Here is an 18857-nt window from a genome sequence, read left to right on the forward strand (position 1 = left end):
TAGTAAACTCCTTTGTTTCTCTGCAGAGTTAACAGAGTTAACTTATAGTTAACTATAGTTATATAGTTAACTTATAGTCTTATAGTTAAATTGAAAAGGAAGTTGAAATTAATCTGAAAACAGTTTTAGAGGAATGAAGGTTTTTACTGTTGAAAAAAAGCCTGTGAAAACAGTGTTAATTTTGCTGCATTTCTGAATAATACAAAATGAAAAGAGAATAGAGCACCCATTACACAGTGGGACAAAAACAAAGCACATAAAACCTCACATGAGGGCTGTGTCCTCCACAGCAGGAAGATGGGGGAACCTGGTTAAGATTTGCCCCACTGGTAGCGTATTGCCAATAGCTGACTCATTTTTATCTCTGTGTTGTTTTCTGAAGTTTTGTTTGGACTTCTGACTGGCTGATGTGATTTTTTTTTAAACTCTGAAAATGGGACCTTGTAAACTAAATAACCATGGCATCCCACTTCACTTATTACTCTCAGTCAGGCATGGTTTAGAGATTATTCAATTGTGATTGTACATGTAGACAAGGGGGCTGGCGGCTAAGGCTGCATATGTGTGGAAGATTTGGAGATAACTCTGGGCTAAAAACATGCTAAGTTCATGTTTGGCACTAAATAAAATAGTTCCCATAGGAAAATGGTATGTGATCTCGTAATTAGAATTTATTACATAATACTTATTCATGGGAAGAAGGACTAGAGCTTCAAGTCACTAATGATAAGCTTGGTCAAAGGCAGAAAAACTGTCATGTGCAGACTGACATTTTAAGGGACTGTTGAAAGACTGAATGAGGCCATGAAGAAAAAGAAATTATATCAACAGAAGAAATAAAGGTTATACTGGTTCTGACTGGGATGCATGGTTTCACTCTCAGGCATGCTTCATTATTCCAGTTGTCACTCTGAGCAGAATGAGTTGTATGTGCCATCACCACACAGTGATGGCACATACACAAGAGTGTCTGCTTGTTCTCATGTTCTGGTCTGTATTTTTGCAGGTTCTCATAGCTGCCTTTGCAGCATCAGGCTATGCCTCTACGTACTTTAGAGCAGGAAGCAAGCCATTTAACCCAGTGCTTGGTGAAACTTATGAATGTATTAGAGAAGACAAAGGATTTCGATTTTTCTCAGAGCAGGTAAACCTTGTTTCTAGAGTGTCTCTCTAGAGATTTAGATTTATCTCTTTTATTCTTAATTTTATATATAATCCCATTTTTCTTTCTACTTAGAATGGTTTGCTTTATTAGAAGTAAATAAATATTGTTAATATGAGTGGACTTCATTAAGGGCTAGAAGGAATACATCTTTATAGCTATCACTAGGAACTGTTTTAAGTACAGTCACTTAAGTTGTATCTGTTTTCATAGCAACATGAGGTATTTAGTATTTTCATATTGCAATAACAATTGTACTGTCTTAGGAATGAAAATTAAATGTTTTTGACTCAACCAAACTGTGTTTCAGGTTAGCCACCATCCTCCCATTTCGGCCTGTCACTGTGAATCGAAAAACTTTGTGTTTTGGCAAGGTATACTTTTTAATTCAAAAGCATAACTCCTTTTTTATTGTCAAATGAAAACTTTGTAAAAGCTGAGCTTTGCATGTGGAACTTACTCAGAATTTCTGTACTTACTATTTTGAAGTGACATATTATAAACTGATGATGTGATTTATTTTACTCCAAATTCTCATTAACAGTTAGCAAACATGTTACAGCTTCCGCTTCACTTGCAGCCTGTTTATACTCTCCCATTTAAAAGTTTCTTACAAACACCAGCAGTTCTTTCTATAGTTGAAAAAATTACTCTTTCTTCTTTGTACCTACTGGTGTATGCCTTTAATTTGTATTGAATGTTTGCACAAGACATTTGACAATCATGCAGCACAGACACAATTCTTAATTAAACTTACATTTAGTTTTTCTAACTTAATGTAATTTTCTAGTATTTTTTTCTTAAGTATTTTCATGGCAAATTCATACTACCTACTGCCCTGTTTTGCATTGGATAGTCCAGCACAGATGGTCTGGTGCCACACAGATCACTGCAAGGGGGAGACCTTGCTCATTTCAGTTTTCTAAGTATTTCACTGTTATATTCAGATATCCGGTGGAAAAACAAATTCTGGGGGAAATCAATGGAAATTCTGCCTGTTGGAACCTTGAATGTGACTCTTCCAAAGTAAGCTACTCTCCTCTTGTTTTCAACCTTTGGTGCACTCCAGTCTGGGCTACCTTGTGAATGGGTTGGGGTAAGCAGACATGATGTGGATTGTACTGGTGAGAGTTGATGCCCAGCTAATCTTTCCTTAGTGTTCAGGTGGGGCTACTGGAACATTTTTGAGCCTGAAGATCCATTTTTGGTTTTGGACGAAAAATATGCACTCTAGAAAGTGATAGAGGGAGAGAGAGATAGAAGTGTTTTGGGAGAGAGAACCCATGTTTTATGTGTACAGCAGAGATGAACTGTTCAGAACAAAGCTGCAGTGCAGGACGGTCAGCAGCTGGTGTTGTCCTAAGGCTCTCAATGCCACTGAGTGTTCCCTCAGAACAACCAGGTCATGAAAGGTCTTTTTTCAAAATGTGGATAAACCGAAGTATATTCTCCATACTTTGTATGGAGATGTTGGCAGAGTAGTGAGAAGCAGTAGCTTCACCACCAGTGAGAGTAGTTGCAGCTTGTAAATCCTAAGAATATGCCAGGAGTGGGTACTTTAAACATGTCTTCTGGTTTTGTAGTGCTGTTCTTGCTCCTGTACATTGCAGCCAGCCTTTCTTTCTGCCTCTACCAGTGTAGCATCTCTTCACCTCTTTATCCATCTCATAAAATTGAAGTAAATGCACTCTGGAGCAGCTTTATCTTCTGTCTTCATGCCTTCCTCTAAACTCTGAAGGAGAATGTGCTTTGCATAATATAATTCTCTGGTTTTATTCTCTTGTTTGATGTTAGAGATGTTCTGACTGGATAGTTGTTACAAAGGCAAAGGGATGATGTGCCAGTGTGCTCCTGGCTTCCTACTTCCTTTCCTTGATCTCCTGTCCAAATTTCCCACACTTGTACTATGATTTTCATATTTATTTTGTTCTATTTGTGATTTAATTGTATTTTCTGTTTATAGCCTCAATTCAGCCTTATGTTGATCTTTGGGTCACTGTCCTGCCCATATAGGAATTGTGGCCGAAGCACTTCATGCTCTGAGAACAGTGAACAGGCCATGCAGGGCTTCAGTGGCTCATAATGTGTTTATTTGTGGTTTATAACACCATTCTGTAGTTTTGTGCCCTGGAGCTTAGGTGAACTTCTCTAAGGAGGATTAGTGATGTAACCAGATACAGGTGCGGGACTTTGTCATCTGTGTGGGTGTTTTTGGGAAATGTGTTTTTTTCACAATAAAGGGGAAATGTTTTACTTTTTTGTCAGTAATGTTCATGATGAATAGATGTTACCAACTACTTCTTAATCTGTTCCTAGGTATGGAGATTACTATGTCTGGAACAAAGTCACTACTTGCATACATAATATTCTTAGTGGAAGGAGATGGATAGAGCACTATGGAGAGATAACGATCAGAAACACAAAAAGCAGTGTTTGTATTTGTAAACTCACTTTTGTCAAGGTAACATATGGATGTTAATATATATCTTATATTCATATAACTGTGTAATTTAAGGGTACATCAAGCTGTTTCTTCAGTATTCCTGAAGTCCATATTCCACATTTTATCTTTTATTCCTTTTATCAGTATTCCCAAAATGTAAATTGTCAAATGAGAATACTATGTCAATTAGTAATATTCTATTCCTCTGAACATTTGATATCAGTGTGTTCCATTGCTGTATAGCTGTGTGCTGTACTGCTGCTGGTTTTTGATTAAAAATGAAATGTCAAATTTTTTTTATATTAACACAATGAAAACACAAAGTCACTGTACACTACCATGCCATTTTGCTTCTCCTTCTACTAGAATTTTTTGGTCAATATTTTATCTCTTTACATTATGTATTGCTGCTTCGATTCATAGTATTGTAATATCCAGGCAAGGACCATATATAAGAATAGAAGTTTAAATAGCTATCTTACTAGCAAGTATTTTCCCTAAAAATGAATTTGTCTTCACATTGCAACAAAAGACATCAATACCATTTTAGTGTTAACAATGGGATGTTAACATAAATCTGAAATTTGTGTTTTGTTGGATAATCTGAGAATGGACATCTGGCTCTTGGATGAAGGTGCAAGAGCTAAATGTGTCTAAGAAAAGCAAAACAGAGAAGAGAAACAGAAAGAAACAACATGTAATACTGGCTGAATGTCTTCCCTGCTGCATGCAGTAGTGTTCAGCACCCACAAAAGGATTCCTATGCATGTACAGGTACATTTAATACCTCCTCGTGTAGGAAGAGGAGTGTTAGCTGGCTCTGACAGGCAAAAGGTAATTTTTGCAGAATTGTGTGGGATTTGGGTTAATGAATGATCATGTAGTTCCCAGACGTGCAGTTAATTTAAATGCTTTTATGTCAAAACCACATTGCAAATGATATAGTGTTTCTACTCTAATAAATCAGTTCGTGTTAGGACCATATGATTTTCAAATTTTGGTATTCTTAGTTCCAGGTGAGCTGTTCCAGCACAGAATTTGGACAGTTGGCACCACGTGCCAAGAGACGTTAATTATGTGTTTTCGTACAATGGGTTGTTGGAAAAGCAGTGTGAGATGGTAATTCTTGGTTAAACTTGCAGGTGAACTACTGGAATTCAAATGTAAATGAGGTCCAGGGCGTTGTGATAGACCAGGAAGGGAAGGTGGTTCACCGCCTTTTTGGAAAGTGGCACGAAGGCCTCTATTGTGGGGTTGCACCTTCAGCCAAATGCATATGGAGGCCAGGTAAGAAGCTTGTAAAAAATTCTGGAAGGTGTGAAGCTGTTTTAGCCTACATTTTAAATACACAAAATAGTACTAGAGAAGTTTAAATCCCTGTCTAGACAAACAACAGTTTACATGGGTTTATAGTAATGGTAAATGGAAATGTTCTTACAGGGCATAATCTTTTGCATCTCAGTCTGACTCCTGGTCAGATGTGCTGGGACCTTGGGGTCAACAGAAGAATAAAATTAAGAAAAAAACTGGGCATCTGGGCAGGCCTGTCTGCCTTCTGACAGAGAGCAGGGTAACTTTTTTGGATTCACCAAATAGGGGTTTATTGAGTTTTCAACTTCCTGCTTGCTTAGAGCCCTGAGGTTGAATTAGTCATCCTTTGCACCTGTATCTTTCATACATGCATTATCCAGGAATTATTCTCCTTAGAATTTTGAATCCTACTTTTTCTTTTTGGAATTTTGAACTGTACTTTGCACCCTGCTCTCTGCAATGTCTGTTCTGACTCCTTGTAGTGGTGAATCAGGCTGTGAGTGTGTGTTAAGTTCCAAAATGAACTCTAAAGATCAGTTAAGGTTAGGTTTTAGACAGACATTTGATAGACCCACTTTCTGCGGAACAGGAAACTGTTTTTAATTTGAAAAGCTTGAAAACATTAGTTTTTATTTAAAATGGGAGGAAGATCATAAAAGCCTTGAGTCTATTAACATGTAATTACAATCTCCGCAGGATAAGCAATTGATATTAATATTTAGTGAATTTTGTTTTACTTAGAGAATAGCTTTTGATGCTTTTTAACTGTAATAATAAAATATATTAACTATTTTTCTGTTAACAGTTTATAAATAAAGGAATCTCTTGCATATTTAGAGTAATAGCTTAAAAGCTTTTTTCTTTGTCTTATGTGTTCAGGCTCCATGCCAACCAATTATGAGCGTTATTACGGCTTCACAAGGTTTGCTATTGAGCTCAATGAATTAGATCCTTTACTGAAAGATCTTCTTCCTGCAACAGATGCACGATTCAGGCCAGATCAAAGGCAAGAATGCTTATTTATACATTCAATATTTGGTGGGCTCAAGGCTGAGTTTGGCTGAGTCTTGAATTCTGTCTGTATCTTCACTGCAGTCTGAATTAAGCTGTGGAGGATTCTGCTAGTAGAGAAGATAGTATTGCTCTCAAATTTCTGCTTAACCCAGCTGAGGGAAATTAGAAAGCTTCTTGTTGATGCTATAGAGCTATAGTGCAACCTTGGGCCAGATTCCTCATGACAAACTGGAAAACGGGCTCTGAAATGCTGTGCACTTCTGCTATGGATGGAAGCGTCACTATTTCCCTCCAGATTCTCAGTTCACAGTCCTTCAGTGTCTGTGATATGCTGAAGTTACTGAACAAAGCCTGTGCCTTAGGCTGTAGGTCAGGTACACATAGCTGGGGAGTTGCATCTCAGGCTGGATCTGAAAGTACAACACTGACAACACACTTGGCTTCTGCTTGTCTTCTGTGATGATGGGAGCTGGAAAATCCCTTGGACTAGACAGTGTGTGATTGCTATACAGCCTGCTGTTATTCCTTACAGGCTTCTGGAGGAAGGAAACATAGAAGCAGCAGCATCTGAGAAACAAAGAATAGAGGAACTCCAGAGAGCTCGGAGGCGGTACATGGAAGAAAACGGCATTGAATATGTACCCAAGTTTTTTAAGTGAGTCTTTTCATTTGAGTAGTAAGTCTCTGTTTTTCAGCTTGTAACTGGTTGAAGTACTACAAGAATTACCACCAACACAGACTGAGAATCATGAAAGTTTTAAGAAAGATAATAAGATATCTGACACCTGCTTCTCTGAAGCAATTTTTACACAGTTAAGATTCATAATTGAATGATCATTTTCTCATAATGGGCCTCAGCTATATAAGCCTTCCTACTGAAGTGGAATTAGAAGTATAATATTAGGATCTGAGATTTAACTAGGGACATTTTAAAGTCATTGCCTAGACAAGTAATATACATATATATATATATACACCTACAAGATGTTAGTAAGTATAAATGTATATGTATGCACTTAAAAACCATTCATTTTTGAATGAAGGTGTTTTTTGGCTGTTTTTTAATTAAGCATTCTTCTGAAACAAGGAATAGTCATACCAAGTAGCCCTATGTCTAACATGGGGAATCAAAAGTGAAAAGACTGAATGTGCTCGATGCAGTTGTAGCATAACATAAGCAAAATGCAGAGACAAAAAATAAATGGTTAAAGGCTTACATTCTGTAAGCTATATCTGTTGGATAATCCCCTTCACATAATGATAATCTGTAGTGAGCAAAGTGCTTTTAGGTGGCTTTAAGACCTGCTCTCACAGATCTAACAACAGATTTTCAGTCTTGGCTGTCTTCTCTGTCTTCCACTTTTGATATAGGTAGAGGCTGATTTTTGTTTTTAGATTTCTGACTATTCTTGTGTCCTTTAGAAATAGGAAATTTAATTTAATATTGGGTTAGATCAGAGAAGTGAGGAATTTGATTTTATATTGCATAAGAGCAATATCTAAGGTATAAACTTTTTTTGTCTCTTTATCTCTCTTTTTTTTTCCCATTTCTGCAGAAAAGTAATTGATGCTAATCAAAGAGAAGCCTGGGTAACCAATGAAACCTACTGGGAACTGCGAAAGGATCCTGGCTTTAGTAAAGTAGACATTCCTGTACTCTGGTGAACTGAGAATGTAGACCTAGTAAACATATCACTCTGAAGAAAAAAAATAACTATGCACAATATGTTTCTTATAGCTAAGTGTGGTTTGTGGGTCTACAGAAAAACCATATCATATGCATTTATATTCATCTTTATAATGGACTTTTGGAAGTGCATTAGACCAGGCCCCTGACCACTTCTGGATCTTTCTAATTTTGCAGCAGCCATCAAAACTCAAAAAAAAAAAAGGAAAAAAAAAGGAAACAGAAACCTTTTAAAGTTTCATACGATGAAAATTCAGAAATAAAGAAGCAGATGAGATATCCAAAGTCACTCGGAAGAGGTGGTAAGCGCAAAACTGCAACCGGTGCTTTAAAGAGACATTAAGAGTAATACAATTTAAATTAAAAAAAAAAAAGAAAAAGAGAAAAAATTTCCATTTTGTTTCAACTGTTTTTGTTAAAAACTCTTGGGTCACAACACTGTCATTTCTGGCTTCAGGTTAGTCCTTTGGTGTGATATGCTTGGACTGGCCTTTGTCAAAAAGATGCTTTTCTGGAAGCTGTTCCCATTCATATGCCATTGTTCATGCCTTAACAAAATATGAAGATGTACATTAAGTAATTTTAAAATATCTATGCTTAGGCTTGTGTGGAGGGCAGATTTTTAAAGCTCTAGAATTTTATCACAATATAAATACTGGAAGACCTGCATTATTTGAAATCAAAAGATAACCAAACCTCTAACTGCATTTCAGAGGTATGAGACCTACTGTACATGCTTTAGCTTTGGGATGCTGACTGTATAATCAGACTGAAAAGAAACTGCTGGCTGGTTGAATTTCAATTTTGGTAAATGCATATGAGTTGCTAGTCAGAAAGTTAATATTCTAAATGACTGATGCTGAGATGCAGTCATCACATTTAGTACTGCCTGGACATAGATTTCTCAGTGAATCTCATTTTCCCCTGTTTATACAATTAGAAGTCCCTGAAGCTTTGCAACAGTGTTAAAAGCGCAGAAAGATTTCACATGAAGGTCTCTGGCTTCTCTCCAGAAGCTGGATAGTGCTGTAAATGCAATGTTTTCTGCCACACACACTGTTTATTTTCCTGGCTCTGTTTTTTCCCCATCCACTTTTCTTATCTAAAATTATGTTGGACATTATGGCAGAGGCTCCCATGTGTTATAACTAACAACTTCTACTTGTGTTGCCAAAACAGCTTTTGTGCAAAATATACTTTACATTTTTTCATAAAATAGTTCTATATTTTTTTTATTTTAAAAAGTCTCTTATGTGTTGCTAAGCCTCAGTTAATATAAGTGGGAGAAGACTTGGCACTTTCTATTTGAAAATCTCTGAAACATTAAACAGTAGGAGGGCAGATCTTAATAAAAGAAAAAACCAATAATTTATTAGATAAGAGCTAAATTCCATATGGTATGATCTAGTCTTCCATTTGTGCATGTGTTACACATCCCACCACTGGTGATAGGTTAGATTTCATGCACAGACTCTGTATTCCTTTCTGCCCATACATGACATATGATTTTTCTATTTAAGATTCCAGTCCTCAGACCAAAAATAAAATCACTAGATAGGTATTTGATCTGCCAGCAGAGCTGCTTGAACAGTTGTTAGTGCGTTACCACACACCCCCAGCTCTCAGCCTGCTTCTTCCTTTTTCCGAGTCAGGTCCCCGTACAACTGAGATTGCTTTGGTCATTTAAGACTAATTTAGACCTCCCTGTTGATGGTATAGCAAAGTAACTAGCAGGGCAACTAGCTGCTAATCAGTTCCAGTTTCTTCACACACTTCTGTCATCAGAAAGAACTATGAAAACCTACAGAAAATATTAAGTAGACTTTTTATGAATTGAGAATGCACATGAATTTTTAATAAAAATTTGGTATAAAAATCCCTGTGTAGATTAATGGGATTTCTACCAAAGAAAATGTAAAGTTATTCAAAGAATGTTATCTTCCTCTTTCCTTGTTGAACCTAGTCTGATTTATTCTTATTTTAATTCTGCAATTGTTGTTGTCAGAAAATGAAAATATATCAAAGTTGGTTTTTTAAATAATATTTGGTTAAGGTCATCCTGCTTGCTTTAAAAATATTACACTAGGAATCAAATTGGCACATTGTGTGTGAAATAGCAATTAATTATTCTATGTAGTTTTCTTTAAAGCCAATTCTATTAAACATTTGCCCATCTTTTGTGCCAGTCTTTGTGTGCAGTTCACCATGATATGGGGAAGTATTATTTGTGTATGACTGCAAGCACATCTGAGGGACAGAACTGCATGTCCTCAAATCTTTAATTTAAATACAGAAAGAAGGTCTTTAGCTTTACAGAATTCTGGCAATGCTCTGTGAATGCCATTATTTGCAATGCAAACTGAAACTTGGTGGACATTAAAAATTCTATCACTGAATTGTTTTTTACAATTGTTCATTTGACATTCATTGAAAGAAAAATAATGCTAACATTTCTAAATTCTAGAAAATCAGTGACATGCTAAATCTTTCTATTAAAGGTACTTTCTAAGCTAAGAGGATGTTAAATTAGTTACTTAGTAAGTAAAGAAGACACAAAATGATGCAACACAAGGTATTTGCAGTCTATATCAGAAATGAAAAAGTTCAAGCAGATGTACCATGAAGCAGTTTCTCATAGTGTACCGTTCTCTGTATTCTGTGTAAAATCTGTTATTGCATTTTTCCTCTAACATTGGCAGACATCATGGAATATTTTGTGCTGTTTCTAAAGTGGATAGGTATGAGGGCTTCTATCCAAATTATAATTTTTAGTCAATCTGTGACATTTCCCAGTATTGAGTGAGAGGGCATGGTGAGTTTTCCCCATCCCCTGCCCGTGTAGTGCAGAATTGAGTATCCCATGCTGCAAGGAGAGTGCACCACTGGCTGTTCTGCAGCCTGGCACTTTGTGTAAATGCTGTCTGGTTTTTGGCAGGCCTGCTGCTCAGGCATCTCTTCCCGGTATGCGGGATTTTTCTGCTCCAGGAGCAGAACTTTTCACTTCTACTGAACCTCGTGAAGTTTTCCTGGCCCAGTCCTCAAGTTGAACAGTGTCCTTCCAGCTGAAGCTTTGCCATCTGGCGTGCCATCTCATCCTCCTAATTTGATGTCATCTGTGAACTAGTTATCATGTATGACCATGGCCTTGTCCAGGTCACTGGTGAGATGTTGACTGTCACAGAACTGACCCCTGCAGGGCTGTCCTCACTGCTGGCTGCCAGCAGGGCAGAAACCATTGATCACTGACTGCCCTTCAAGACTGGGATTCAAGCAGTTTTCAGCCCCACTCACTCCATTCATCCAGGCAATATTTCCTTTTGGAAGGCATGAAAAACACTATCCAACTCAGTAGATTTAATTGCTATATGCTTGGTAAGTGTTGAAAATTGGTGTAAATCATTGACACATAAAACTTATAATGCAATTTAAGAAGTTCTTTCGCTTCAAAGACATATGCTTTTCTCCTGTGTTTTCTAAAAACACTTATATCTGTATAAAAATTCACAATACTTATGCTTTAGTTTCACAATAGTGAGCTGTACTTTCTATTACTATTTTTAAAGTGTACCTTAATTTCTTCCTTATTCTGGTACTTTGGATATGAAAAGGTAATAGTAGCTATTTTCATCAAATGCAATGTCTTACAAAGATTTAAATAGCTTCATTCCTATTTTAGATTAGTATTACCAAGATGGCAGAGTTTTGGCATATTAGAAAATTTCATCTCACAGGAAAAGATGATTTGAGTTGATTTTCATGAAGTATCACTGTGATTAAAAAGTCATCTAGGCACCCATTCTAATTTTAGACAGATGTAAGTTGCATGAAATAAACTTTTTATGTATTTGGCTTTAAAATTGCAATTTCCATTATAATAGTCTTTTCATCATACAAATAATGTTACCCTTTTTTTTTCTCCTTTTGAACTTCTGACTCTGAATAAGCCTGTATGGCACCTGTGGGTTTTATGTGAGTAGCACGTGCCAGGCATATGTCAAGTACTGCAGTATGTAAATATGGCACAGTGTTGGAAGATATTATCCTTAATTCCCTACTGAGCACTGTCAGTGCTTTATGGAAACAAACTACACAAACCTTAAGGCAAACTAGGAGGCAGCTCTGCTCCTGCCCCATGGGCACCTGTGAGCACCTTGCATCTGGGCCATGTTCTCTGTTCCCCCTGGAGGGAATGGGATTTTCTCACCTCTCACCAGTGGAGCCCAGCACAATTCCAGTCTTACACTGAGCTTCTCTCAAAAAATCAGAATTTTTAGAAATTCCCTGGAGGAAAGAGAGGTTCACTTGCAATTGCACAATAACCAAGTGGGCGGAATATATCCATTCTCTGTATTGCAAAACTTGCTCTCACTAGTAAAGGGAATGTTTGTGTGCTCTCCTTGTTTTACTGGATTTTAGACATTTTCTGGTGCAACAATAAACAATAGCTATTTTACACGTGTTGGCAGCAGTTGTAATCTGAGAAATGAACATTTTTAGATGCCATTAGTAATAATGGAGCTGCATAATTAAAGCAAAGGAGAGGTTTTCAGATTAAATCCATCTGAAAGTGTATTTGTATTCATATGCTAAAATGTTAGGAGTGGTTAAGCTAGAGAGTTTTGCCCACCTGGGGGAATAAGATTAATATTGACAAAAGCGTATCAGAAACACTGGAATGGCCTCACTGGTAACCTTGTGTAATGCACAGACGCATGAGAAAGCTCAGGAAATTCGCTACATCATAACCTAACCACTTACCTTGGCAGCTACTGGGGCTGGAAAACACTTCCTTGTTTTTTCTTTCTGTCCGTCATAAAGTAACAGTCATCAAAACTGTGTAAAACATTTAAAAAGTAGTATAATTTTCTACTTCAGCATTCCTGGTTACTTTTATGGTAATTTGGATACAAATCAGTATTTTCGTGAAGAAAGCGTGGGGGTTTTTTTCTTTTCTTTTTTTTTTAATGGAAGAATCTAAACTGTGTTAATAAAGGTATAATTATTCCTGGTGAGAGTGTCTCCATAAGCTCCATCACAACAGTGACTGGCACCCAGGAGAATGCTGCAAATTTAAGGTCAGAGAAATTGCACATTTACAGCAATTTATCTTATTTTTGTATTACATATTGTAAGGAATCTACTTACAAAAGCAAACACATTATTTACTCTTAAACTAGGGTATGTAAAACCTTTATTTATTTGCTTTAGTAGAAATTATATGATTCTTTCATTAAACTGGAAAGTATCTTTATAAAAGGATTTTTATACAGTTTCTTGCAAGTTTAAAAAGTAATATTGAGGTACTTCTCTTTTATATGCCAGCCTCCTATTTTGTCAATTTTTTTCGTATTATAAACTCACCATCTCTAATTTAAGAAAAAATAAATTTAATTTTCCTTGCAACCTTTGTCAAATCTCAGAAAAGAAAGGCAAGGGAGAGACAACAATGCAGAATAGTGAAACTTATCACAGGAGCTCTGTCAGTGTGAGAGGTAACAAAGGAGAAAGTTTTCTAACTTATAGGAATTAAACTGTTAGCAGAGCTGCTGAATTTGTTTTAGTCTGGTTATCTTAATACCATTTTTCTTTCCACTGATCCATGACAGCATGAAAAAAGGGAAGATTGGAGACATTTGCTCAGAATTAGTGCTGAAGGTGAAGGGAAGTTTTTACTCTTTTCATAAATAAAAAATTACTGTAGCCAGCATTTGGCTGAAGATGTCTTGGTAAGTTGGACAAGAAAGAGAGTTTGTACTCTGAATATATAATCAGCAGTGTGTAATATGTTCTTGCTGACCTGGCAATAATTCATTGAAGTATGGTAAAACTACTTATTGGTTCTCCTGGAGCAATGACTCCGATGTCTCCTTCGAAACACTAAAATGTATTTTCATATTGACTGCTACTTTTAGTGGTCTGCATTAGTGAAAGAGGATATCTTATGCTAGTGTAAAATGTTGCTGGCCCAAAACATTAGGCATGCAAAATGGGAAGAGGTGAGGAAATTCCTTCAGAAACTCAGAAATAGGTAAATTCTCTGAGAATCAAAATGATATCCTGCTCTACAAGAGCAGAACACAATGGCAAATACTCAAGCAGAACTGTTCTTCACTGAGCTACTTGCTTCTGGTGCCAGTCAGTGTAGCTACACATGCAACCTCTTGTTCTGAAATTGCATCTCTTTTTAGGGTTGTGCTTGTGTCCCAAGGGTTGCTTTGTCATGTCCACCAAGAATAATCAGTGGTTGAGTCAGGACTGAAGACTCAGATTTCTTGTCTAATAGTCCTGTGCTGAATGCTCTTTCTTTGTTAAAATCACCTGAAGAAGGAGCATTATAGTAATGTTAACACAGTGAATACAAGGTTAATCATCAGTATTTTCCAGGGAAAGGAAAATTCAGGATAGCTTCTTTAACTATGTGGAAGAAATACAGATTTATATCTTCTATTATCCTTGTGTTTGCTTAATATTTTATAAAATATTTTGAGATTGGATCACAATAAATATGTTAAAATTACTCTATCCCCTATCTTGAAATTGACATTGAAAATTGTCATTCCAATTTGAGGTTAGAAAATAAGTCTATTTAGTTTTTAAAATAAGTGCTACTTGTATTCTTTAGTAGTTGAGATACAGTATAACAAATTGAGATCACAATAAATTTTCTTTTCTGCTGAGTCTTACAGAAGACCTGACTGAGCAAAAAAAAAAAAATGCTGATGGGTGTATTTTGGTATGCAGGCAAAAATGCAAACTTCTACCTTAGTAAGCTTTATCTCTAATTAGTAAAGACAGTGCTCTTGTTCCTTTTTAATAATTTCTAGACTATTTACTTTCAAACATTTTTTCCACACTAAGAATTAATACAATGGTGCTTGATTTTTACAAAGTAAACCGTGTTTGAAATTCTACAGACAGGAAGGTTGGTGTTCATGCCATGCTAAATGTCCACCTCTTAGGATGGACCACTAAAATTTCACTCTCAGGCCAAAAATATATATCAGTGGGCTTTTCCAGTGGGATTCTTCTTTGTATATGGATTTGTGTCTATGTCATTTACTGTAAAATAAGTAAGAAGTCAGGCTGCCAGCATTTGATGTCTGAAATATTTTTCTTCCCCAGAATTGCATAGCAAACTACCTGTTCTTTATCTGTTACTGCTAGATTGTCTGAAGGGATACTTTATTTAGCGTATGAAAAGCCATCATAAAATGAAACTACTGTGGTATCAAGAAAGATTATTATAATAGTTCTGTACTACTATGATAGTTCTGTTTGTATATTTTATTTGTTGCAACCAGTAGCAAGACTCTTCTCTGGGTCTCTATCTACTTTTCTTCATGTAATTAACTGGTGATTTATAATTTCTCAGTATTTCAACAGCAAAGAATTCTGTATTTTCTGTCACTTTTGCACAAAGCTAATATAAATTGGGAATAATGTCACACTTTTTTGGTGTGATTAGATCCCATATGCACATGTATGAAATGTTGTAATGTTAGTATTTTTACCTTGCTGATATTCTGAGAATGCCATTAGAAGGGTAAGGTTTAGATTAGTTATTATTTTTATACTGCCTTACTGAGCTTCTTTGCTTGTAACAACCTTTCAGGTGGTAGATTACCCTTTGCCAATTCTTTAGCAGGCCAAATTGTCAGAACCTAAAGAGCTGAAAGAGCATTCTTTGCTGATTGCCTGTATCTATGTGCTCATTCTGAAAAAAACTAAGCAAAACAAACCATATCTGTTGATTCCCTGTACACTCTTTGGGTAGCTTACCTGTAAAAGGAGATCCTCAGAGTCTTTCTACTGTGATTATGCTATTATGTCAGGTACAAAGGCAAGCAGAAACTTGCTTTGTGGTTTTTAAGGTAAATTTAAGGGCAAAAGTTGCTTTTTAGAAGTATACAGAGCCAGTGCCACTTTGGAGTAGTGGGTAGATAAGTGTCTGTTTTAAAGGGAAATAACAGATTGTAGTGAGAAAGGGTCTGAGTTCTTAGATGCACCAGATAATTTTTTTTTCTGTTATTTGAAAGCAGGAGAAGAAATTTACTTAAGAGAAAGAAAGGCAGTGAGAAGCATTTATGAGCCTATCTACCGAAATGTAGCAGAATGCATTGTTTTTGGAGTAGTTCAGTATTAAACCTCACATGCAGCACTCCCAATTTTATACTCAAAAGTTTGCTGTGGACTTCCATAATGAGATGATGAAGAATAGGATACTGGAAAAAGAAAAATCAGTACCATAATTTAAATAACTCTAAGTAATAGAAAATTAATTTGCAGATATTTGTAGAGAAAATTATATAAGCTACTTATAGTATAGCAATTTTTAAAAGCATAAGTTTGGTCCTTTGTAGTACATTCAGTAATTTAACATTAAAAAAAGATTGTTTATTGTTCTTGATTGATTTCTTTGCAAATGTATTCATCTGTTCTTGACTGTTTACACATTGGGGAAGTCTTCATGATGATTCTTTACATCTTACTAATTCTGATTCCCAATGTGAGCTGATTATGCCTGTAAAAGCAATTTTATTGCTTATGATTTGTAAACATCAGGAGCTGAGGAGCAATACAGAAAGAATATAATTTCCATATTCCAAATCTATAGACTTTTATTTCACTGCAGGAGTTAATCAGCAATGCACATCAGATTTTTTCCCTGCTCCATCTGCTTGGACTCTGACAGGCATCGATGTGTCCTTAGCATTAACATTGCAAACAGTTCTCATTCACATCAGTTTAAAGGATGTAGATGCTTAAGTTCAAATAAAAACACTCTACAGTGACATTCCTAAGAAAACAATGTACTGGCTTACCTGGTTAGCCCAGGTTTTGTAGCACTTGATTTCTAATTCCTACATGCTTAACCAAATGAGCACCCATGCAGAGGCTGAGCTGCTGTTGGTACTCCGTTCCCCTTGAACCCAGTGAGCTTCCAGGTGAGTGGATGATCTAACTGCCCAAATCTATTTCAGCTGTAGGCCTAATGTGCAGTCAAGCCTAGGTATTCAACTAGCTGCCCTTAAGCTTAATTTTGAACATGTGCACTGTGTTGTGGAAGATAAAATGTGTGAAATACAGTTGGTTTGACTGCTTGCCACTTCGAGCAATATATTTGACTTTCCTCTTGCATTTTGGAATCTTGTTCTGGAGCTTGTAGTTTTTAAAAACAAGTTAATTTCATGTCTCTGCAAAGCGCAATTAGATATGACATTTGGAATAAAGAACAGTACATTAAAACAATAACAATTCATCATATTATGTATCATTCTGGCAAGCTTAATTGTAAGAATATTTGCAATCCCTGTTCCTGTTTCCATATACTTTTCCCAGGATGGTGCCAGCCCAGAGCTGGGAGTTGTTAGTACAGTATGCCAATCAAAAAAAGGAGTCTGATCTTTCTGATTGTGGATCAGGGGGTGGCAGACAAAGAGCACACTCTTAATCTTAGCCCAGAAAAGGATGAATGTGAGAAAGTGCCTCTCTCCGTCTAGGCTTTAGCACATACATAGAATTGCTTTCTTTTGGTATTTTGAGTTCTCTGGCTACTTCTGAGATTAAACCTAGCCAGAAAAGAGCAGTAATAAAACAGTTTTAAGTTTCCATGTAATGCAGCTGCAACACTTATTCTGTGTCTTCGCACTCGTCAGTTGGTTTTGAACGTACTGTTGTAGTAATCCAGAGAGCAGATGGGGCCTCACACTGACTACCTCTCATGCAATAAAACCCAGGCTCATTCAGTAGTTAATATTGATTACAGCTGAGCATCCTTTGGCCACATCATTCAGGGAGGTGGTAGTGGGGGGAAGAGTAAACAAGAAATAATAACAAAGACTTTATTCCAGTGATGTATGTGGTATACACGATACCCATAATACCAGCTCCAACTGAAGGAGGTCCTACAGCTTCTGGTAGGAAATAAAAAGTGAATTTGGCTATGCTATAGTTTTTGTTGTGCTCTAAAACGTAACAAAAGATGTCATCTGTTTCCTTCAGGCTAAGTCAGATTTTCCAGGATATTGTGTCCAAAACATACACACAATTCTAATTTTTGAGGAAACATGATGCTCTTTTTACCTGTTGCAATGTAATTGGATAATGCATGTACAAATGACTTGTGTAGCCTGCCAATGAATGTTGCTAATGCCTTACCAAAAAGAAAAAGATAAAGCATATTTTTTGTATTTTTTTTTTCCTCAGAGGCAAATCCAAACAATGCTAGATTTGGGAAACTGTTTACTGAAAAGCATTTTCTAATAGATCTCTGAAGAAGTGCAATTGTATAGTTACTATTGTTCAGTGCATACAGTACATTGTCTCCATCACTCTGTACACTGCTGCTATTAGTGCTTGTTCTAATAAATCTCAATGTACACAGTTTAAACTGCTGTCATCTGTGTTCTGATTTATTAATATAAGAAACACTTGAGGCAGTGGTTCTTGAATAAACTATTTGTAACTAGTTAGATCAATTGATTATTAATCATAAAATTCTTAATATATATTTTACAGATTGATTTTGAAGAGGTGGGTGATAGTGGTAGCAAAAGCACTGAAATGGTGGCTTTTCCTTTCTAACCTTTTTTCACTGCAGGAATAGTTTTATAAAATTTTTTCCATGTGATTCTCTGTGCAGTTTCTTTACATCTGTCAGGAATTACCAAACGCAATCTCAAAGAACGTAATATTTTTTTTTGCAGTTCCTAGTTATATCTTCATATTGCAGCTGGTAAGAGCCTTTTTCTTCTTTTTTTTTCACTTCAGCTTTTTCTTTGTGATTAAAGGGAGCTTGCAGTATGCTTCTCAAGTTTTGAGAGAGGGTGTAGAAAAAATTGTTCCTGACGTTCTCTAATAGATTTGAAAAAAGTGGAAATGAAAGAAAAAAAAAGTTACTTGACACCCACCCTGTCTGGCCTCTTGGAAAAATAACAGTATGTGGGATTTTGAGGTTTTTCCGTTATGTGTTCTTGTCAGTTGTTCAGCCCTTAAAATGAAAGCAGAATGAAAAATAAGAATTTGGTTGGGAGGAGAAATTAAGGTTTTTGTTATTTCTTGGCATTGTAGAAAGAACAAGTGTTCAAACAGTCTGGAATGCTGCCTGAGTGGAAGCAATTGCAAAGGAAGCGAAAAGGCTTTTTTCATGAATGGCAGCGCGCTCTGTCTCGTGTCAGAGTACACATCTTGTTCAAACTGCTCTGTGGGAAGGGCCCACTCAGAGCTTTTTCCCTGTTCAA

The 18857-nt window shown here is 36.3% G+C and overlaps 1 protein-coding gene across 3 annotated transcripts in view; it reads left to right on the top strand.

Annotated features, from left to right (window-relative positions):
* The window catches only part of OSBPL6 (oxysterol binding protein like 6), a 92846-nt gene extending 74839 nt beyond the window's left edge, over positions 1-18007 (top strand). For all 3 annotated transcript variants that reach the window (XM_005415889.2, XM_005415886.2, XM_005415887.2), the window contains 8 exons: positions 1007-1144; positions 1473-1536; positions 2110-2188; positions 3479-3623; positions 4748-4892; positions 5796-5922; positions 6463-6585; positions 7487-18007. In XM_005415889.2, coding sequence (XP_005415946.1) covers positions 1007-1144; positions 1473-1536; positions 2110-2188; positions 3479-3623; positions 4748-4892; positions 5796-5922; positions 6463-6585; positions 7487-7595 — 930 coding nt within the window. In that variant the 3' untranslated portion in view covers positions 7596-18007. The remainder of the gene's footprint in view (positions 1-1006; positions 1145-1472; positions 1537-2109; positions 2189-3478; positions 3624-4747; positions 4893-5795; positions 5923-6462; positions 6586-7486) is intronic.
* The last annotated feature ends 850 nt before the right edge of the window (positions 18008-18857 follow it).

The sequence above is a fragment of the Geospiza fortis genome, unplaced genomic scaffold, assembly GCF_000277835.1.
Source record: "Geospiza fortis unplaced genomic scaffold, GeoFor_1.0 scaffold112, whole genome shotgun sequence".
Taxonomy (NCBI): Eukaryota; Metazoa; Chordata; class Aves; order Passeriformes; family Thraupidae; genus Geospiza; species Geospiza fortis.